At 52.2% G+C, this 23,035-nt stretch overlaps 2 protein-coding genes across 2 annotated transcripts; one reads left to right on the top strand and one right to left on the bottom strand.

Annotated features, from left to right (window-relative positions):
• The first annotated feature begins 2,887 nt into the window (after positions 1–2,887).
• Positions 2,888–4,333, top strand: TSSK2 (testis specific serine kinase 2). Its single transcript, XM_001378954.4, has one exon. It carries the CDS (start codon positions 3,027–3,029, stop codon positions 4,104–4,106), a length of 1,080 nt encoding a protein of 359 aa, XP_001378991.1. The 5' UTR covers positions 2,888–3,026; the 3' UTR covers positions 4,107–4,333.
• A 3,649-nt stretch (positions 4,334–7,982) lies between these two features.
• On the bottom strand, positions 7,983–22,791 carry ESS2 (ess-2 splicing factor homolog). The gene is made up of 10 exons (XM_001378980.5): positions 22,521–22,791; positions 20,679–20,847; positions 20,375–20,470; positions 19,422–19,597; positions 17,932–18,049; positions 17,556–17,689; positions 16,330–16,432; positions 13,119–13,228; positions 10,950–11,065; positions 7,983–9,660 (listed from the first exon to the last, which is right to left on the bottom strand). The coding sequence occupies exons 1-10, from the start codon at positions 22,683–22,685 to the stop codon at positions 9,384–9,386; spliced, it is 1,464 nt and encodes a 487-aa protein (XP_001379017.1). The 5' UTR covers positions 22,686–22,791; the 3' UTR covers positions 7,983–9,383.
• Between the last annotated feature and the right edge of the window lie 244 nt (positions 22,792–23,035).

Raw genomic sequence — 23,035 nt, 5'->3', positions numbered from 1 at the left:
TCCTTTCTAGCTCCTTCTCCCATTTCACGGAAGGGCGCACAGCCCCCCACATCATGCCTCAGGAAGCACTGAATGGGAGCAAAGCTCATGAGGCTTTTGCCACCAAGTCGCTCGCTGTGTGAGTTTGGAGATGCCCCTTCCCCTCCCTTGACCTCAGCCTACTCCTCTGTAAGATGAGAGAGCTGGTTCAGGGATGCATCAGGTTCCTTCCAACTTTCCTGTGCTATAGCCAGGGCTGTCAGTTCAGAGTCACAGGGCCCTCAGGTATCATCGAGACCTATGCGTCCTTGAAAAGGAATGCTCTCGACATCTCCCACTGGGCATCCAGGCTCTGCTTGGATGTGTCCCTAACATTTGCCTTCAATAATCCTTCTGGTTCCGCTCCCTGGGCCCAAACTAGACCGTGCCGTTCCTTATGTCTCCTCATGTGGCCAAACAGCCGTCATTCCTTCCTTCCATCCATCCTTAAGATGGCACAGTCTCCTAGCCATGCTGCACGCATCCCAGTGGCTTGTCTTTCCTATGATGTGGTATCCAAACAAGGCTGAACACTATACTCCAGATGGAATCTGCCAAGGGCAGGGACCATTTCTTCCTGCTTTCCAAATACCATTCCTCTCAATATAGCCTAAGGTGACATAAGCTATTTCATTGGGAGACAGACTCGGGTGGAACTGGGGTTCACTGAAACCCCTAGATTTTTGGCACCCTGATCGCCCTGAAGGGCTGAACCAATTGTCCACCTTAACCTTTCCTGAAGACATTTGTTCAATGAGAAATGTCTTGGCCATCCTTAGCATGACAGACATTTCTCTCCCATGCAGCTCTCCTTAGCTCCCCCCACCTCTGACCTTGGCCCTAGTTCTTCTAGTGCCTAAGCTGATCACTCAAGGATTAAGAACTGAAAGAGACCAGTGATCCAGCTCAGCTCCTTCACTGAAGCTCCAGGAAGCCCCCTCAGCCTCTCCAAAGGAAGCCAAATATCCCTTCCCATGTTCAAACCCTCTTATTCCCATCCCAATTCTCCAAGTGCCAGGTTTCCGAGCAGGATCTGACCTCTATAGTTCTCTCTTCCCATCATCATTCAGACCCTCTTTTCCCAGATAATCGGAAGCTTCTTCATCTCAATTATCATTCAGTTTTCTGACCAAGGTGGTTTTCCCCTTAGAAATTGGCACAAATAGGGGGAAGCTGGGTAGTTCGGTGGAGTGAGAGCCAGGCCTAGAGACGGGAGGTCCTAGGTTAAAATCTGGCCTCAGACACTTCCCAGCTGTGTGACCCTGAGCAAGTCACTTGACCCCCATTGCCTAGCCCTTACCACTCTTCTGCCTTGGAGCCAATACACAGTATTGACTCCAAGATGGAAGGTAAGGGTTAAAAAAAAAAGAAAGAAAAAATCGGCACAAATAATTACAGGTCTATAAAAGCCATCAGCCTAACATGGGAGTGAAAGCATTGGATTTGGAGTCTACAGGACTTAGATTCAATCCTGTCTGACACCTACTGGCTGGCTTGATTTAAGCAAGTCGCTTAACAGCTCAGTGTCCCTAAGCCACACTCTAAGGTCTTAAGTTAAAAATGAGCTGCCAGTCGGCACTGGCAAAAGAAGTTCCCACATAAGCATTTCCCTACACTTATGAAATTACGGGTCCAGATCAAAAAACAGCCAGGGATGATGCTCTTTCAGATTCTGACTGGCACTATAAAGCAGACTCGGAGGAGGCAGTCTTCCTACTCCACAAGGGTAACCTCCAGCTCTCAAAGGCGATGTCAGGATGACCAATCTAGCAAGGCTCTGAGTGGGGGTCCCAAACAGGGAAGTGCAGAGTATTACTGGCAGAGGCCAGACCTGAAGAACTCATTCAGGCCTCTGCAAAGCTGGGAAGGGGTCCCCCTCTGAGTCACTGCAGTGAGCTCCTTCCTATGTGAGGGGTAGCTATAGATTCTTAAGAGTAAGTCCAAGTCATCTTGTGCCACCTTCCTTCCAAGCTTGTCGGGAAGACACCTTGTACACACTGCAGCCTACAAATGTGAGCTGTGAGGAGAATCCTGGTCCAAGCTCTCCTTCCTCCAAGAGCCATCAAACTGGTCTCGACTCCTCACACACACTCACATTAATCTAAGATGAAGCTCTTCTCAAGCACTCCAGTCATTCCCCATTGCTTACAGGCTGAAGCCCAAACTCTTAAGTCTGCCAAAGTTCTTGCACTAACTCCAGTTTTCTCTTGTCCCTAAATTCAATCTTCTCTCCTTGCATCTGAAGCCCCTTCACCCAATCTGGGCCCCAAACTCCATTTGTCCCCCCAAACATCTGTCCAGAGGAGAAAATCATTCCCAAGCTTCCATAGAGATTGGATTAATACTTGTAACCACATCCAATAACTGTCTCTCCACTCAACGCCAGGGTTATGTGTGTCTGCATGAAGGGAGAGAGCTAAAATTTGCATGGTCATAACCTGGAGGAATATGTTTTCCCATTCCAAAGAGATCAAATGAATTTATCTCGAGTAGGACAAGGCCATAATGCCCAGCTCCAAAGTCAAAGCCCACACTGGATGAGCAAGGTAGACATTGAATATCCTGCCTGTCGTTCTGTCCTAGCTACAGGCCACCTTTCCTGACCAGCAGAACTCTGGGAAAGAATCCATTCTGATGGGTGAGCTGCCTAGGCATACCCAGGTTAAGAGAAAAAAGAGGGGAAGTTACCAGACTCAAGTGTGTCAGCGTCCTGGGGTGGGGGGAGGGGAGCTGCTCCTTGCTGCTAGCCTTCCAGGGTTCCAGACGCCCCACAGCCTCGGGGCGAAAGCCCCATTCCCCCCGGCACAGTTCCCCCCTCTTGACAGCTTCGCTTTGTGACTTCATACGCTGAAGTCACTCCGGAGACAATGCCGAGCGTTCTACCTCCAACATACTCTAGGCCCAGCCTGCTCAGAGGACTCTCCCGCAGTGTAAATGAGGACACTGTTGGCCCATGTGGGGAGGGGATGTAGATAACAGCGTCAGAGGCATCGGTTGCTTCTGGCACCATGGACGATGCCACAGTCCTAAGGAAGAAGGGTTACATCGTTGGGATCAATTTGGGGAAAGGCTCTTATGCTAAAGTGAAATCCGCTTACTCCGAGCGCCTGAAATTCAATGTGGCGGTCAAGATCATCGACCGCAAAAAAACACCCACTGATTTTGTGGAACGGTTCCTGCCCCGGGAGATGGACATCTTAGCTACCGTCAACCACCGCTCCATCATCAAGACCTACGAGATCTTTGAGACATCTGATGGGAGGATCTACATCGTCATGGAGCTCGGGGTCCAAGGAGACCTCCTGGAGTTCATCAAATGCCGGGGCGCTCTGCACGAAGACGTAGCGCGCAAGATGTTCCGCCAGCTGTCCTCGGCTGTCAAGTACTGCCACGACCTGGACGTCGTCCACAGAGATCTCAAGTGCGAGAACCTCCTCCTCGACAAAGACTTCAACATCAAGCTGTCCGACTTCGGGTTCTCCAAACGCTGCGTACGGGATGGCAACGGACGAATCATCCTCAGCAAGACCTTCTGCGGGTCAGCAGCCTACGCGGCCCCCGAGGTGCTCCAGGGCATCCCCTACCAGCCCAAGGTGTACGACATCTGGAGCCTGGGCGTGATTCTCTACATCATGGTGTGCGGCGCCATGCCCTACGATGACTCCGACATCAAGAAGATGCTGCGCATCCAGAAGGAGCACCGCGTGGACTTCCCGCGCTCCAAGAACCTGACGGGTGAGTGCAAGGACCTCATCTACCGCATCCTGCAGCCAGACGTCACCCGGCGACTGCACATCGACGAGATCCTCAGCCACTCCTGGATGCAGCCGCCCAAGCCCAGAGTCATGCCCTCGGCCTCCTTCAAGCGGGAGGGCGAGGGGAAGTACCGGGCAGAATACAAGCAGCTGGATGCCAGGCCGGCGACCAAGCAAGAACACAGGCCCGATCACAAACTAGGAGCCAAGACTCAGCACAGGCTGCTGGTGGTCCCTGAGAACGAGGAGACCAAGCCTGAAGAACGGCTGGCTGAGACGTCCAAGACCAAAGACCATCTGTCAGGATCTGAGGTGGGGAAAGCTCACAGCTAGAGGTGGCCGTCTCGCCCCTCTCCCCAGGGTAGTCTCTGGCACATAGCTTCCGTACAAGTAGCTAAGTAGGCAGGTGGGAGCAGAAGAAGGCAACGGGTGCAAGGAAAAAGTAAAATCTGTCAATTAAACCACTATTTTGATTACGTTCTATAGCTTTCTTCCCACTCAGTAGCGGAGATACTACTTGCTAATCACCAAATAAATCACAAAGTCTATACAAGTGCAAACGGCACCCCGTGAGGAGTCTTTTTCTCTAGGATGTGGCGGCAGGGGGCCTCACCACTCTCCCAGAGGTGGGGCTGGGGAGGGGGTCTACTCAGCCAGGGTCCCGGGCGGGGCAGGAGGAACCCGCAGGGAAGGCGGCGAAGGCGAGCGTTTACCCACCGAGGTAGCTCCCGTGGCGGCCCCCACCGCCACCAGGCAGCCTTGGACTCTTCACCCAGATCCAGCCTTCCATGGTGTCTGGGGCATGTTCCCAGGATGAAACCATCATCTGTCCCAAAAGCTCCTTCCCCTCCAACACTTGGTTCTCGGGTAAACCCCTACTGTGGGTTAGCTCTAGAATTCCGGACCCAGAGGCGGCAGACCCGAGTCCCAAATCCAGCCTCTGGCACTTACTACAGGACAACAGGGACGTTCCTCTCGGGCCCTCAGTTGTCCATATCTGAAAAATAGGGCTAATACTTCTCATCATACTGTTATGATGATCACACAAGAGAACAGATGTGGAAAGGGCTAGAGAAGTGTAAATTATTACCATATCTAGTAGTGAATACAAAAAAAGTACGGTCAGAGGTAAACCGTGACAGGGACCAAGGAAATATCCCAACACGGTTCTCTAGGAGAATTTCAGGAGTGAAGTCACATTCAGCCAGGGAAATCAGGGAAAATGGCTTCCAAGAGTCAGGCTGGGCCCACAAGGTCAAGGATTTGGAAATTTCAGGTATGAGGATCAGCCTACAGGAAGGCAATGGTGGAAAGAGGCAGGCGTCAACCCCATTTCCTCCCAGCTGTCTCTCAATCCATGCTTCTCTTCTCTTCTCCATCCCCAGAACCACCATTCTGGCCCATGCTTCCATCACTTCGAGCCTGGTCTTCCAACCACTCTCAAGCCTCATAGGCTCTTCTTTCTAATGCACAGCTTTAAGCAGGGATCTCCCCTCTCTAAAGCTTTTGATGGCTCCCCATTGCCAATCTAGCACTGAGCCCCTCCAGGAAATGCCATCCCACTCGAAATCCAAATGTCCTTCAAAATCCAGCTTGGCAAACCTCCTCCATAACACTTTTCTGACCAAAAAACTGGAAAGTTTCCTGCCTTTCTCTAAAGCCATACTAACTACCTCCTTCTTCCTATTCCACTCCCTTGACAGCAATTAAAATCACAGATTTAGGGGGTACCTTAGAAACCAGACTGATGAACCTCCTCATTATACAAATGAGGAAACCGAGCTGAAGAGGGGATGGGATTTTCCCAAGGAACCTCAGTAATTAGCAGCAGTTGGCATTCCAATGCAGATTCAGATTCTTTGCCAATGTTCATTCCACTATTCTGAGCCATCACCTTGATATCTTGGCATATCTTTTTCATCTTTATTTCCTTTATAGGGTTTTCTATTCACGGTAGACTCTAAGCACTTATTGACTGAAGACTAGTAAATAAAATGAACTCTTGAAAACTCCTCTGCCCAAGAGAGCACAACCGTTGTGGGATGAGTCCCCTCCTTCCTCCTTCCAAAGACCTTCTGTGTCTGGTGCTGTAGCAAACTCCAACTCGACCTGGTCCATCTCCAGCACTCTCTTCTCCCAGCGGCCAATCCTGGTCTAAGATAGCTGCGTCTGTCAGCAGCTAGAGACAAATGGAAGGTGCTTGTGTATGACTATACAGTCAGGAATCTGGGCTAATGTTGTGGCTCAGATAATGAATCTGGGATTCAGTTTGCTCTACTTTAAAATGGAGACGACGACGATGATGGTCATTGAATCGCTTGTCCCTTGGGTGGCAAGACTGAGGTGACACAGCTGGACTCCCCTTCCCTAAGATCTTCAAACAATGGCTGATGTCCGACAGTCAGGGATGGCCACGAGAGGGAGGTGGTCGCTTCTTTTGCAGTGGTTTGGAGAGATTCTGTGTACACGTCACTATCAACAGAAGGAGGCTCTAGAAGCATTAGCTCCTATGCAGAGTAGCCTTCTGTATTTGCCAGGACATCTAAAATGAAGAACGGCATCCCCCAGATGAACTTGACAGCAATGAAGTGGAGCAATCGGATGTCTTTGGAGGATACTGGCCAGTTAGAAGGCATCCAGAAGAGATAGCCAGAACAGCCAAAGAACTGGAGAGCACGCCGTAAGAGGGGCGGTGGAAGGAACTGAGGATACCTTTTAAACAAACTAAAACTGAAGCAACAGACATTTAGAGGTTTCTCAGCTGGAGATTTTCAGCACCTTCTGTTTGCCTCCAAAGGAGGGCAAACTCGGAGGATGGAGAGAGGGGTGGTGACCTAAGGAGCCTAACTAACCCCAAGCACAATGGCTACTCGTAGCCTCAGGAAGTGGGAAGTGGTGGGTTCACTTCACTGGAAGTCTTTCAGCAAGGCCTGAATAACCAGCCATTCAAGGTCAAAGACTCTAAAGGGGGTTTCAGCACAGATCTAGGTGGACTAAATGTTTTCTATGGTGACTTTACTCATCTAAGCCAAGAAGTCCCTGCTCTCAGCCTCCATGGAGGTGTCGCATTGGCGACCGTTATCAGGCAGGTGAGGAGAGGAAGATAGAGGGAAGCAGAGTGGCAATGAGAGAACACTAAATTGGCCATTAGTGGACCCAGATTCTTGTCCTGGATTTACCATGGCACCAAGAAGCGTCCTCAGAGGGCACCTAGACCACACAACTCAATGCACAAATGGGGAAACTGGGGGGACCACCACAGAAGAGCACAGGGCAAGGTCCAAGGCTTTGGGGAATGCCTGCCCCAAATGCTCTGGAGGACTTCAGAAGCCCAGGGGTCAGTCCTAGTCAGGATTTTTACTAGCTATGTGACCTCAAGTCCATCCATTCAACTCTGTCTGCTTCCTTATCTGTAAAATGGGGAATAAAATGCACATTTCCAGAGCAGCTGTGAGAGGAGATGAAGGAAACCATCATTTGTGCCATGGACATGAGAAAACAGCAGCCCAAACATCCTGGAGACACGTACCCAAGTTTCTGGGGAAATCTTGGTGGGCTGATGTGAGGGCATGCATTAGTGGACAGCCCACTGCTGCTCTCCAAGAGAGGCCTCCCTCTCTCGCAGGTGGAGTGAAAGGGCACTCACTGCCTTCCCATCTCTTTCTGCCCCTGTAGAAGGCCTAAGGCCTCAGGAACGGGCCTGGAGGGAGAAGATGTGGTGGAGACCGGCAGCCACAGAGCCTTTGCTCTGTAAGGGAGCTCAGGGTCCATGGAGCCCAAGTCACAGCTTCTAAGGAAATCTCCTTCACCACACTTCACAAGGGGCCCTCCAACTTTGGTGCGATGACCTTCAAGTCGAAGGGCAACCCATGAATTCCCAAGGGGGCTTCTTCACTGGGAGAGAGATCCAATTGTCCAGGAGTTCTTCCCTCACCACATGAAGCCTAAATCTTGAGCCTTCCACCCACTGCTCCTGGTCCTGTCCTCCAGGACCTAAGCAAACGGGTTCCAACCCTCTTTCTGGGCGACTGTCCTAACAGCTCTGCCTTTTTAAACCCGAGTGCCGTCTGCATGTGAATTATTGGCATTCTCCGATTGCTAGCCATGACTTGAAAGCATGGGTAGTATCGTCATTAAACTTGCTGATGGCATGAAGTGGAGACAGATTGCTGAGATGGTCAATGACCGAGACAAGGTTCAAAACAAATCTCAACAGGCTAAGATGGAATTTAATAGTCAAGTGCCACACTTGGGCTGGTACAACTTACATTCCAATACAGAATGGGAACAAGACTGTGAAGGAGCTGCTTGGTCAGAGAGACCTCTCAGTTGCTCTGCAAGGCCACATTTATCACTGAGTCCTTTGTGGTAGCTAAAGGCACCTCTAGAAAAGCCCAAAGGCCTCCAAATGCCAAGACAAGCCCTCTGCAGGGCCCCTGCTTGGAGCCCCCATTCCCTTGGGAATAATTCAGGCCATGACTATCTGCCCTCCCACAGTGAAGACTCCTGCTCTCCCCATCCCATCAGCAGGCAGGCCTCCTCCAAGCCTTCTCTTTCCCAGCTCCTCTAACTGAACCCTCTGTGGCCCGAGGATGAGGTCTTAGTCTCTCTGGACAGGCTCAGGCACAAATGTGCTGTGACCTGTCCCAAAGACAGTGAAATCGCAATAAGCCAAGTTTGCGTCGGAGGCCTTGTACCACACTAACCTTTCCCTCATCCCAGGTCTCAAACACACCAACTAAGATCATGCAGCTGGATCGGATCTCTTCCCCAACTCCCCCAGGCAAGATGCCAGGCTTCCCGGAGTTAGTTTGAGGAGGCTGTTGGCCCTGACTCTCCACCCCCAGAACAAAAAGAATCTACAGAAATGGGCTTAGACCAGGATTCAGGCCTGACTCTGGGGGCTGCCAGTCCTAGCACTGTAGAACAGAGAGCTAAAAGGCCTTTCAAAAACCGCCATCTAGTGAGAAGGCTCACTAAGGAGTCACAAGACACAGACTAATCCTAATCTGCCACCAAGCCCCTGGGTGACCTTGGCTCCCCTCTCCAGACCTTACTTCATCTACCACCCCAGGGCAGCAGGCTCAAAGATGCCCCTTCTCCAAATCCCCAGGGGAGGCCCAGAACCTAGGACCTTGGGCTTGTCATCACCCAGATAACCATGCCAACAGCAATTCGTCCCAGTGTGCTCTCCACAAAAGTACCCATGGGGGAGACAGGAAAGGACTGCTATCCCCAATTTTATGGAGAAGGGAAGTGAGCCTGAGAGATCTGCTCAGGGTCCCCCAGTTCCCAGCCAGGACCTCCTTGCCCTGGGCCCACTATGTGGCTTCTCCCAAGGAGGGATGGGGCCGTGCAGCCAAATAGGGATGGGAGGCCCACGCTGGTTTAGCTTGTACTTTTAATGACGATTGTGGTCTGAGCTTGCATATAAAAAACTATCAACAAGTGCCCGACTTAGAGCAGCGTCCACCCCACCTGACAAAGTGTCCTGCAGCCACGGGTGGGCAATCAAGGAAGTCGGACAGACAGAGTTGCCCCACAGCTCCCACAGCCAGGAAAGGCTGCTCTGTCCAGGGCGGGTGGCCTAGTGGCCCTGGTGTAGGATCCTCAGAAGAAATCTGACGCTTTCCGTCTCTTGGGGAGTTGCAAGAGGTTATCGGTGATGGAAGCAGGGTCCTGGGTAAGGGGAGTCCTCGTGGCGGTGCCAGGGGTAGGCGTGCCCGTGGGAGTTGGAGGGCCACCTGCAGGTGTCTTGTAGCCAGGGTGGACTGGCGAGGGTGTGTAACTGGCCCGGAGGGCCTTATCAGTATATTTGCTGGTGGTCCTGTTAACAAGGCGCTGCAGGGCCGGGGACATAGCAGGACTCAGGCCTTTTGGGGTGAGGCTGTATCAGAGAGAAGGAAATAAGAAACAGATGCTTAGGAGCCTCCAGGAAAGCAGCAATCAAGGGATCACAGAAGTCAGAAAGATACAATTCAGAGAGGAGAAAGTTGAGGGTAGAGATTCCCATCCCTGAGCATGAGGAGACTAGGCCATGGTATGGCATCTCATGCCTCCCTCACTGCTGCCCAAGAGGGCCCAGGACTATTGCTGGGGTAGGGTTATCCCAGCTTCCCCAAGATCTCTCATCTACCCCAACAGCTAAGCCCCCAAACCCAGGGCAGGATCCTTTTCTTGAAATAAAAAGGCTCTGAGGAAGGTTAGCTGTAACTCAGTGGATAGTGTGACCCTGGAAGTCACGTAACCCCCACTGCTTAGCCCTTCCTGATACTTCTGCCCTGGAACTGATACTTGGTATAGATTCTAAGCCAGAAGGTGAGGGTTAAAAAAAGGAAATGAAAAGCTCGTCTGGGCGGGATGGAGGAGACAAGGCCCAAATGTAGGGAGTGCGCGATAGTTCCGGGTGTGGCAGTGACCAAGGGGGTGAGCATGCTTCCTGCCACACCAAGGACAGTAATAAAAGACCCGGCACTTGGAGAACCATCACCACAGCCCACCATTCTACCCAAAGGAGGGCCGAGGGGCCAGGGGCAGCAGGCAGCCTTCCATCCGGGTCTCTACATCCCCGTGGAAGGCCTCTCACTTTCTGGTCAGGGTTAGGGGCAAATCAGGTGGCCTGGGCTGGGGGACAGCCTGCCCACTTATCTTTTCCAACTTCTGTTCCCTACGCCCTGACTGAAGCACGCTAGGTGCTGAGGTCTGGGAGGGAAGAGGAGGCTGGCATGGGGGCCTGGTGCAGCTCATCCAAAATCTCCTCCTGTTTGAGGAGAGGCCTAGAGAATGCAAGTCCTTCCAGAGGGGCACTCTGTCAGAGGACAGGGCAAAGACCAACTGCCTCTGCTGAGCTGCTTTCTCTTTCTTAATCTTTGTTGTAAAAAAAAGCTCGCCAGATAGATAAGAAAGGAAGGAGATGTTCAGAAACAAATGTGCCGGACCCACAAAAGGCTGCAATAACATTTAAAAGAAGGTCAGACCAGATAATACAATCTGAGTGTGAAGCTGCCTCCATCACTGTGCCTCAGGTCCCTTTCACTTCCAGACCTAAGCTTGGCAATTTGGGGACCACAGAGTCTGGGCCAGGCCCCCCCTTGACCTAGTATTCCTCCCTGCCCAACCCTGCCCTGAGGGGAGAAAGAGGGGGAGAGAGACAGAGACAGAGACAGGGAGCCTCACCTGGCCAGGTTCTCCGTAACTCTTCTTAGGGCCTCCTGCTTCTTGGCTCGGTTCTTGGCAGCCGCCTCTGTGGCCATCTTGAGACCTAACCTCTCTCGGCGTCCAGGCTCCAGGATCTGGAGAGACAATAACCCAGACCAGGGTGTAGGAAAGGGGCCCAAACACTGTGCATCTGCCATCTCGGCCTCCCTCCAGCCCTCCAACATTCACACTCTGACACCAGTCAGATCACATTCCGTCTCGGCCTCAAGGCCCAGGCTGCAGGCAGAGGAGCCGGGCACGAGGGCACACTCCCCAGCAGCAGGGGCTGTGGGGGCACCATGCCCACCACAAACACAGTGGTGGCCCTCAGGGCATGTGCCTGAGGGGCTTCTGGTCAAGGCCAGGAACTGGGCCTGCACTGATTCATCCGGCCATCATACTGCCCATCTTTGAGACGAGGAGAAGGAGCTGCGGCCTAACCCCCGAGGACCTCCAACACCTCCCCAGAGCAGTGACGGCTGGGACTGGCCACCACGGAGTCTCTTCCTTCCCTAACAGTCATCCCTGCCAACACCACACTTTACAGGCACTGTCAGGGGATCCTCGTGACCACCTGGGGAGGGACGGCTTTTATGACCCCATCAAGAGGCTGAGGCCTGCTCAAGGTCTCCCAACGGAGAACTCTAACCACTAGACCATCTGGTCGCCTCTTTCTACCCTTCGTTCACCTTCAGGAATGCAATGAACTCACTAAAGGCATGCTAAAAGGGAAGGCCACACGTCTGCACTGTAGTAAGGGCCTTCTGGAGTCCGTGACTGGTAATGGTCTGGCCACTGTTTTCTCGCTTCAACAAGGCAGGTTATCCTCAGGATGGGGCCCCTCCACCACACCCCAGCTGACCTTCCAGGATCAGCAGCCCGGAACCAGCCGCGGTCCAGGGCATTGGACCTCCAGCTAGAGCCACCTTCACATCACAATCAGCCAATTGGGAGGACTTTCCTGCAGGGCTACATTGTATCACCTTCCCACAGCCCCCTCTGCAACCCCCTGGCTTTCTCCTCCTTTACATCTGGCCTGTGTTGTACTGGCCTTCTCAACTGGTCTGAACTCTTGGCCACGGCAGTCCGGACTGACCCCTGCCCCGGCCTGGACTCTCTGACGTCACCCGAGAACAGCTGAACAAATTCTGTTCCGTGGATTTAACAGGCTCTGACGGTGCCCCGGCAATGAGAGGTGCTCGGGGAAGCCTGCCCCGAGGCCAAGCACAGGGGTCTGACCGATGCCCACCATCCTGTCCGAGAAGACGCCTTCAGAGCCGTCGGGACCCTGATCCTGGCAGTGGCTTGGCCTCTGCCCTCTCAGGGAGCCCATGGCCAGACCCAGCTCGGAGGTGGAGCCCTCACCCTGGCGGCCAGCTCACCCAGCCCCTGCCCAGAAGAGACTTCCCCAATCAATGGCTGTCCACTCCGCCTCTGCCCAAAGACCTCTGAGAGGACATCTGCCACCCCAGAGAGAGGCAGCCCCTTCTCCTGAGCCCATCCTGGTTTGGTCCTCGGAGGATGGGCAGAACAAGAACAGCCATCACGACCCACATGGAACTAGGTTGGGGGCAGCGGGGTGGCTCAGGGGAGTGAAAGCCAGGTCTAGAGACAGGAGGCCCTGGGTTCAAATCTGACCTCAGACACTTCCCGGCTGGGTGACCCTGGGCAAGTCACTCAACCCCCACTGGCTAGCCCTCAGCACTCTTCTGTTTTGGAACTGATAGAGTATTGATTCTAAGACAGACGGTGAGGCTTAAAAACACCCAAACCTGTAGGTAAAATGCTCCGTGCCAATCTGAATAAGCTCTACTGCACACGCGGCAGCAAGGTCAGGCTGGCCAGAGCTGCTCTGGATGAAGCAGAGCTAGGTCTCTGGGGTCCCCATTTCGTGTCTGCTTCTCCTAGAGCGAGTTCTTTAAAATGCTTTGGAGTTGGACCAGGAGCTCAGGGGAAGCCAACCGTTTGGACAAGCAGTCTGCAAAGCTGTCTGTCTTTCTGGGAAAACCCAAACATCCACTGCTCTTCTCATCTCCTCCAAAAAGGTGCTCTACAAGGGCCTCCCCATGTTCTTCTCCCCACCCCTCAACGCCCGCTCCCTACCCTCACACACACATACATGCACGCACACACACAGGTACGTCATACCTTGAAGGCTGGTCCCGGAGTTCTGTCCACATATGGGGTTTCTGACCCATCAATTCGCAAAGGGGTACTTTCAACCTCACCCCACGTCATCATGGGAGATTCATTCACCCCTAGAGAAGAGACCAAGGCCAAGGCTGAGTCAGTGAAAAGCAGCAGAGTTAAGGAAGAATACTGGGGGAGGTGGCACAGGCAAGGACATACAACTAATCCTGGCACTTGTTTCTCCTCAGCCTTCCCCCCTCTGGATCCCCTAGCCAGGGCTCACACTTGCCTGGGAAGCTTTGGCACCAAGGGGATGTCAGTGGCCACTTTTAATCCAGCCTTGGGGGACAGTCTCTTACCCCTGCACATACTGGCCTCATGAACCCAAAATGCCATCCCAGGGGGTCAGAGGCTGGCCTGCCAGAGCCTAAGCCACCACTGCAGGCCCATCCAAACTTCACTGGCCTCTTCTGAAATGTGAGCAGAGAGATGATTAAAGGCCCTGGGGGTGTATACAGATTATGGGTGATGGGAGGAAAAGAAAAAGAAAGCTGGGGGAAGGTCAGAAAAAGCTTTATTTGTCTAAAGGGGATGCCAGGAGAAGACAATACAGTTCAATGGAGTCCCCAAATAATCTCAACTCTAGCTTAAAAAAAAAGAAAGAAAAGAGCCAATGGCCTCCTCAAGTTCCTGGGCAGACACAATTCTTATTGTCCCTAATGACATCCATGATTAGCACAAATAGCAGAAGCTTTGGTTATCAGGATCCATTAAGTGAGCTCCTTCCTAGGACCTGTCAGTCGGCCACAGGAGCCCCTGAGTTCTCCAGGCGCTGGCAGCAAAGTCCTATGAGGATGGCGAGCCTTAGATCTGCTTTCCAAGGGCCAGCCAGAAGCCAGAAAGGCTCAGCCCCAGCAAGGCAGCCCCCAGGCTGAGGACTTCTACAAAGGCAGTGGTAGGATCGAGAAAGAGGGGACGGATGCTGCTGATTTTTGATCAGCTACCGGGTCAAGTCCAGTGAATGATGGGAAGGCATGTCAGTGAAGGAGCATGCCGGTCTTGGTTGGCCCAATCCTAGCTATAGATGAAACCAGAGGCCAAAGGAAGTTGGATCCTGAGAAGGACAAATAAAGCTAACTGCACTGGACGTCCAAAGACAAGAAATCCTTCAGAGGCCATGTGGTCATCTCCCATTGCAATGCAGGTAATATCTGCAAAAAAGACCACCCAGAAAAACAAGTGGCGCTGATGTGCCAACAACAGAAGCAAACTCTGAGGAAGGAAGAGAAATCCTTCCTAGGAAGAGCCACCCCAGACCCCACTAAATCACCAATGATGTCAATGCCAAGGTGGGGACAGGAGCAGGAGCAGGAGCAGGCCCCTGGTGAATGGGTGAGTTGAACCAGATGGCCATTCATGTCCCCTACAGTGGACAGAAAAAGAGAAGTCAAAGATCTGGTCACACCACAGTAGGAATTCTGTCTTCCAGAAAAGAACCTTGAGGCACCAAAAAGCACTAATAAGGTCACAAAAAATGAAACCAAATATGTCATGGAAAGAAAGGCCTCATTTGTGTACAGTCAGAGCACCAACTCGTTAAGAGGGAATATAAAAGTGACTTTAAAGATAGAAGAAATAAAACTGATAAAAAGGCATGCCATTCAGTCAAAACCATTCTAATCTGAATTACTAAAACAATGAAAATAAAATGGAAAGTGCCTAGAGGAAAAGATCAACACACAGAGAAGACTGAACTAATGTGAAGAAGCCGAGAGTACCTAGAAAAGCACTGTAATCAACTAACCCCAGACCTCCCTCACTGCCCCAAGACTGGGAAGAATGGCTTCTCATAAACCAGTGAGAAGCAACAGAGGGTAGAAAATCCAGAGAGAGAACCAAAGAACGTTGTACTGAGCGCGTTTAAAAACGAGGCTAGAAAGGCAACAGAAGATGTCAATAGTGTGAACTTTTCTCACCCAGAAAACAGCAGAGCCACCACAACGAAACTAATCTGGAAGCAGCAAGGAAGAAAACAAGCCTCTATGAGACAGCCTGCTCTGACCTTCTGGTTGGTAATCCATTAAAAGTATTACATAACAAAACAAATGGATGTATCCTCCTTGTGGAAGGGACACACAACGAAGGAAGATGTCCCACGAGGGCCCAAGCCTCCAAAGGCCACTTGTGAATGTTTACAACAAACCTCACACTGACCATATGAAGCCCCAGAGCAATGACCACTCGGAAGACAGTTTGGCTGAATTCTCCACTAAGAACCAATCTGGCAAAGAAGGCCTATTGCCCAGACCACGAAGCACAGCTGGAGGGGGACTATAGATCCTGACCCGGAGTCAGGCCTGAACAGAACAGGAAGAAAGCAGGCTGCATTGTCTTTGGGAAACTTAAGAAGTTCTTTCATGACATCAAGATTCTCCTGAAGCAAAAGCTTCTCTTTTTAACACCCATTTTTTTCTAACAATGATGGGCAACAGCAAGTCAGAGACCATGACAGTGTCCAAAGCCTGAAGAGGAGATGACCCAAAGGGGGAGACAGAGGCAGCTGGGAGGTGTGGCCAGGGTGTAGCACATGACAAATGAGAAATCACGAAGGAGCAGTGTGGGAAGATGCCAAGAGGAGGACCCAAAAGGAGAGCATACTGGTCATGCGGTGAGAGCCCAGGAGGACCAAAGGACAAGGTGGACCAGAGATGCTCAAAGGCGATGGACAGGTGGTAAGAGCAGAGGAACACCTCAAGAGTGTTTCTTCCCATGAACTGTTCGGAGTTGCTCTCATCACCAGAACAATGACATTTACTAAATGGTCTCAGAACAGAGGCCACCAAAAGAAGAGTGAGCACACATTCCAATCCATGTTGTTGGGTTTTTTTATCACTGAGGAAACTCAGCTCCAGAATGGGGAAAGGACCAGCCTGGGGAGGCAGAGCTGGGATTCAAGGCCAGGTCTTCTTGCCTGGTTGTGCCATGAACGTCCAGGAGCCCATGACCCTCCAAGGATAACCACTCCCATAACTCATAGGTGAGCCAACAGAAGAAGATGCCTGTCCAAGGTCCTGATGCCCAGGCCAGTGCTCTTCCCACAAGTCTGGGTTTTTAGAAGAGAGGCCTTCCTTCCCTTGGTTGTCTGCCCAAGGAACACAACAACCCATCCCACCAGAAGCAGACTCCCTGGCAGCAACAGCCATGCACACAAACCAAGAACTCAGCTTACCAGGGGCCGGAGAAGGGGTGGCGACAAATCCATACCCATTGACCTTGGGGGACTCCTGAGGGATCAGCTCCTTACCATCAGGTCCGACTTTCCCTTGTTTGTACTGAAATATAAAACCACAAATAGCCAGTATGCACAGGCAATACTGGCCTGAGCCCCGGACCCTCCCGCCTTGGCCAGCAGCCTCCTCAGGTCAATGTTGAAAGCTCTTAGTGGCTAGCTTTCCCGCAGACAGTGACCCCTCTCTAAGCCTGGACTGAAAGGTTCCCCAAGTTCAGAAAGGAAGAAGAGCCTCAGGGTGGAGTTTCATGCTTCAGAGTCCAGGCCACAAAGGCCCTGCTGACTCTCACAGAAGGCAGGTCTCCATACTTGAGGTTTGACAAAGATAGCCAGTGATCCCTAAGGTAAACAAGCCTAGAGAAGGGGAAGGAGCTTTCTCTGGGTCACAGAGGCAGCTACATGGCAAGCAAAGCTTGGATCTGAGCTTAGAAATCAGGGGCTTCCACAAATGGCCTCATCCTGTCCCTTGCAAAGCAACTAAGTAAACTTCCCTGGTAGCACCAGCATGTCCATGCCCCCCAGGGCTGCATTCGCCTCAAGACCCTGATTACCTCTGGTTTTTGCAATCGTCAAGGGAGCTTCCCTGTGTCTGTGCTCTCTCCCCTTCCTGCCTTACTGGGACCAGATCAACCTTAAAACTCTCCCCCCACCCCACTTCTACCAGAGAGTTCTTTGCTCAAGATTGCACAAGGCCCAGAGGAAGCATAAACTCTGAGGTTCTCCTTCCTGCCCCAAACCATTCGCTAACCAGGCTGCTCTTCCCTATTGTTGACACTGGTTCTGTTAATTCCTGTTTCGATATCTTTGTCCATGCTGTTCCCCCTACCTGGGGCACCCTCTTCCCTCAGCCCCTCTTGGTCTCATCCTGACCCACTCCTCTGGTTCTCCCAGTCCCAGCCAAACCCCCTACAGCCTCCACAAAGTCTGGCCTGACTCCTCTCACCCACATTTACAGAGTTCACCATAAAACTTGGCACTTTACTGGGCTCAAATGGTTTTGTACACTTTGGCCCAGAACTAAGAACAGATCAGTCATTGGGAACAGAAGCAGTCTCAGGTTGTATATCCTTCAATACTGACTGCCTCAATGAAACATGTCCCCAGCTCTGCCTTGGAGAGTTGAGGTTGCCCACCCAGCTGAGGAAGCCACCAGAGTCACCACAAACCTGGGCATTAAGGGCAGCTGCCTGCTGGAGCTGGGACTTGCTCAGAGCCTGGCTGAAAGGGTCCCGGAGAAATCGAGTGTTTCTATGCAGCACCTGCCGGGGCTTCTTAAACACATCCTCCTTGTCAGGGACACCTACGAGAAAGGGAAAATCACAATCCTGTCCCTCCTTCCTTTTTAAAGCAAACTGACCCAATGGGTATCTGAAAAGATGCCCTGAGAGTAGCCAGGCACTATCCATCCCATGCCCCCATCCTGGGCCATGATCCCAAGACCTCCATCAGCAGGCCACAATCCCAGGCTCTCACCCCAGGACCATAACTATGATCAACAGTCCCTGGAAAGCTTCCCCTCTAGACAGTCTTGCTGGTACTCACCTTCTGGGTAGTACATAAGGGAATTCTTGGCCTTGTACTTCCAAGTCTCCACCCCAGCCTGGCTGCTCTGCAGGGCCTGCTGCTCAGTAGATGGGAGGGCCAGGTTATCCTGCTGCCTCTGAAAGCAGAAGAAATTTGAGAGGAATTGTCCCTGAAGCCTGAGTTCAAACAGCTTCCCTGCCTCTGCCTCCCCATACCATGTACACACACAGGGATTTAAGAAATTCAGGAAATGGAATATGTAAGAAACATCAGAGCAAAATCCCACTTGCCCCTTCATCCACTGGCTAGCCTTTCAAATGAACAGTGAGTGACCAAGAGAGCCCCCATAGGATTAAAGCTGGAAGGGATCTCAGAAATCACCTATTGTGACTCTCTCGTTTTCAACAGGAACAAATAGGCCCAGAAAAGGACAATGATTTGCCCAAGATCACACAGGGAGTAAAGAAGAAATGAAGATGTGAACCCAAGTCCTTTCATGCCAAATCTCAGCTCTTCAACACCATTCAGTGCTGCCTCATGTTTGAACATGAATTGCAATTTAGGACATGCCTCTGAAGGTAAGAGAGAAGGAGCAGACTTCCTGGCAATGCTATATAAGAAGGAAGGTCTTCACAGGCAAAAGAGACGTGGCCAGGACGCTACTGCTGCTAAGGGCAGGACAGTGGGAGAAGGAGCAGAGCAGTCTCCTCAGGAGAGGAGTCTGAATTTCAACATTTATTAGCTAAAGGCACAAAGACAAGTAAAGCCCTCTGAGCCTCAGATTCTGTGAAACGGGAATAATAATTCAATTCAGTTCAAACCAAAAGTGTATTAAGCTCCTACTCTTTGTTAACCCTGTTCTGCTCCCAGAAGACTCACAGACAGAAAGCAAATAGGCCCTGCCCTCCAGGAGCCTCCATGCTCCAGGGGCCCATATGAGGGCCCAGGGAAGTATGCAAAAGGTGCTTTGAGGAGTGCAGCAGAGCCCATTAACAGCTCCCAAGGCTGCTGGGAGGCCCACATGAGAGGAATCTATGGCAAGGGCTTCCCATGAGCCATGCTGAAGGTGCTCTCTAGAGTGATTTCAGGCTTGCTGGGAACATGGCTCACACAGATGCTAGGAAGGAGGTACTCTCAGAAATCACATATTTTCTCCTCATTTTCTAAAGGAACAAACAGGCTCAGAAAAGGACAATGATTTACCCGAGATGTCATAGGCAGTAAAGAAGAGATGAGAATGTAAACCCAAGTCCTTTCATGCCAAATCTCAGATCCTCAGTTCCATCCAATGCTCTTGACAGAGGAGGAGACAGTCCTTCTCCCTCCCCCAAGCTGCTGGGCTGTGAGCAGTGGCAGGGCACTTTGCCAGAAGGCTTCAGGCCCAAGCCCTAGAGTGAGCTGCAGATCCTGGTTCTCTCCCATTTACACCCTGCCGAGACTTCCTCAGAGTTCTCTCTCTCCCACACAGCTCCAAAAGGCAGGCAAGACAGCCAGAGAGCTCTCCTCACCTTTTCGAATTCATCCTCTGCCTCATAGAGCCAGGCATGCCTAGCTCGCTCCTTCTCCTTGGCCACTTCCATGATCTCCTGGAACGAGGCATTATCCTCACTGGTATACTTGGTCAGGAAAGCATCGAGACTAGGGAGGGGTTCTTTATCTTCCTCTTCCTCTGCTTCTCCTGACCCTGACAAGGACAAGAACAGACTCTGAGGGACAACCAGCTCCTCTGCCGGCCTGGGCAGTTCCCCATCCCTCCCCACCTCAGGGTAACTATGGAGTCCGGAGCCAGGGCTGGGGTCATGGGACAGCTCTGCTTCCTCTCAGTCTTGTGATCCTAAGCACAAAGAGAATGGCATCTGTGCTCCTGCCATATACCAGGGAGCATGAGGAAAACAGCCAAGACCCTGAAAGTGCTAATATTTTCCCTCAGAAAGCAGGTTGGCTTAGCCTTCCCAGAAGAACAGTGACTCCACCAACCCAGATGCCCTTACAATAGCAGCTGTGGCTGTGGCTGTAGCTGTGGTTGTGGCTGCTCAGAACTCAGCACATCTCTAATCAGCAGCCAGCACTGAGATAACTGGCTGAGCTAGGATGCAAAAGTCCCAAAAAAGAATAAGTTCTCAAGTTCCCCCACCCAGTTTATTGCACATCAAAGACCAGGCAGGAGCAACAGAGGGTCCCCATTTGTGCCCAAGGTTCTGAGACTCCTTGGAAGAGGTCAGCAGAAAGGGGACTCATGCCATTACCCAGGCAGGGATAAGCCCAGAGAAAGGTAAGTGGGGGAAGAGGGCAGAGCATCCCCTCTACCAGCCATTCAGAATCTGGGCTTACCCTCATTGGGCCACTGGGGCCTACACTAGAGTGGAATCAGATATCCATCCAGTGGCCCTGAAAGCAGGACCAGAAATCCAACTTCCAGAGTAAAAGCGCTACTCAGTAGTGACAGTGGAGAGACATTTACCTTCCTCAGGACCTTTGGCACGAAGTCTGGGCTTAGTTGCTAAGGAGGTAATACCTGGGTGAACCTCAGGAGTCTCAAATGTAGCTGGGGTCACATCTGGGAAATAAGAGAGGGAAAAAGCAATGAAGAAGTACCATTGAGCACTAACTCTGCCACCACCTGTCAGGGGTAGAGACAGTCCTACTTCTGAGATATCTCCAAAATTGGGCCACCACCTACATCTCTCTTCCCACGAGCCCACACTGCTCTTCCCTGACTAGGGCTAGAGGGCAAAGGGTGCTGGCCCCCCTCCAGGGAGCCTTACAGGGCAGAGGGGTGTCTCTGGATAATTTGCCCAAGGAGGGGCCAAACTTGATGGCTATCTGCCGCATCCTCTCTAGATCCCCGCTCTCCTCGGCCTCCAAGTATTCCTTCTGGGCTTGGAGTTTCTCCACATCGGGAAAGAAGTCCCGCTGGATCACTGTCTGCAAGCCCTGGGGAAGAAGAAACCAAAAGACAAAGCTGAAGAGGACAGGGACATTCTCAAGGGCTTTAGCATCCTTGAGAAGAAAGAATGTGTGCTCTCCCTCCCTCCTAGGCCTGGGGAGAAAAGCAATTTGGAGACTTGATAAAGAGATGCAGAAGAGGATATTCAGAAGGGAAGTCTGTTCAAAATGCCCATCAATTGCTCCCTTTCAGCTTTCCAAAATGGCCACTTCCTGAACGTTTAACCTGGAAGGTTCTCCCTGTGCCCCCAATATTGAACTTGTAGTTGATATGCAAAGAGATGACAGCAATATATGGGTAGCCAAAAGATAGGGCCAGGTTGGTGGGAAGAGCCCTGGCATTAGACCTAGCAGGTTGCCAAATCAGCTCTGGCAGGACCTGGCTGTGGAGCTAGGGGTGGACAAAGCATTCACCCCTCTCCCTCCCCCCTGAAATTCAGTGTGTTCTGATGTGTAAAATTAAGGAGATGGACTGGAGGGTCTATAAAGTCCTAGATTCTCAGCTGCTGGGCTGAGTCATCTGGAGAAAGAGGCCAGGGAGAAGAGATCTTAGCACTGCCACCCTCCCCAGGGACTCTGTGACGGTGACACATCCATGCCTTCCCATATGGCTGCCATGAGAGGGTCTTCTTAATCTCTTTACCGCACAGAGATGCCAAAAGGGCACGTGACCTGCCCACCACTTTCTCATCAGGCATTTCTAGAGTGACACCGACCCCCCACCCCATTCCTCCTTTTTAAAAAGCCTTTGCTTCCGGGAGAAACACGGGGTCCTTGAGAGCCTCGGCCATTTCCTGTGGTAAGGGGCGATGGCGGTCCCCAAGGGGGGAGCAAAGGACCGAGAATGGTTGAAGCCCTGGGCCAGGGAGGGGTCTGCCACCACGTAGAGTGGGCACCTTCCGAAGCATAGGGAAGTGGCACTGACTGAGCACCTGCCCTGTGTGTGGGCTGCCCAGGACTTAATTGGTCCCCTTGACCCACGTGGGACACAGTCACAGGGTGGGGAGGGGGAAGAGAGGTCCATGGCAATGCTGGAACAAATTGCCCTCTCTAGAGTCAGACAGGCAGGATTTCAAATCCTGCTTCAGGCACTTCCTAGCCCTGAGCCAGGGGGTCGGTTCCCTTCCCTTCCGAGGTCTCAGTTTGCTGATCAGTATACTGGAGCTAAGTGCACCAGGAAGGGGCGAGTTAACTCATGAGAGACTCATGACAGCCAAAAGCTAGGGCTGTGCCGGCGGCGCAGGTGATTCTGTGCATTATCTGGAACAACCAGCGGAACACAACCGAGTCTCTACTTGGGGGTGGGGCGAAAGGCATAAGCGGGACTCCGCCAGGGGAGGCGGCCTTCGCCCGACCAGAGGAAAGCTGTGGTGACCCACGAGGGGTCAAGGAACCAAAGTGTGACCTAGGCCAGGAGACAAAGAGGGAACGGTTGGGGAAGAAGGTACAGCCAGGTCTCTTCCTCCACAGGAAGAAGGGAGAAAAACATCCGGGTCTCCGCCCACAGAAAAGAGGCAGTAACATCCGGGACTCCGCCTCGAGAAGAGAGAAATATCCGGGTATACGCGGAGGGTAGGGGAGAAACATCCGGATCTCCGCCCAGAAAAGGGGGGGCACATCCGGGTCCCCGCCTTCATCTCAGGCCGAGCCAGGCTGCCTACCTCAATGTATTCTTCTTCGTCGAGGACTCGTTTCCTCGCCTTCGTCTCCTCTACCTGCTTGTTGCGCGTCCTGGGGCAGGCCAGGACCGTGCCTTGCCTCCGCAAGGTGCCCAGCGCCCGGGCCGCAGAAGCCGGCGAGGCGCTGCCAACGCATGGGCTCTCCATCTCGCTGGGCCCCCGAGGCTCGAGTGCGGCCTCGAAGTGGAGCCGAAGGAGGGCGGGAGGCCGAGCGCCAGTGACAACACTTCCGGCACTCACCCGTCACACTGCCGGGGGGCGGGGCCTGCGCTGAGCAGTGACTGCGGAAGGCGCGGGGACGGGTCGGTCTCCGGAACTGGCCGCGGGGCTTGCCGGGATTTGTAGTCTGTCTGCGGGCCTTCGGAAGGGCTAAGCGGCTCTTTTTGAGCTGGTTCGAATCCCTTACTCTGGCACCCTAAATTATAATAATAATAACAACAATTAGTATATGAATGGCGTTTTGCAAATATCCCTTCGGATTCTCAAAATAACTCTAG

Source organism: Monodelphis domestica, chromosome 3 (genome assembly GCF_027887165.1).
Source record: "Monodelphis domestica isolate mMonDom1 chromosome 3, mMonDom1.pri, whole genome shotgun sequence".
Taxonomy (NCBI): domain Eukaryota; kingdom Metazoa; phylum Chordata; class Mammalia; order Didelphimorphia; family Didelphidae; genus Monodelphis; species Monodelphis domestica.
The sequence above is the reverse complement of the archived record's forward strand: the minus strand, read 5'-3'. Positions and strand labels throughout refer to the sequence as shown.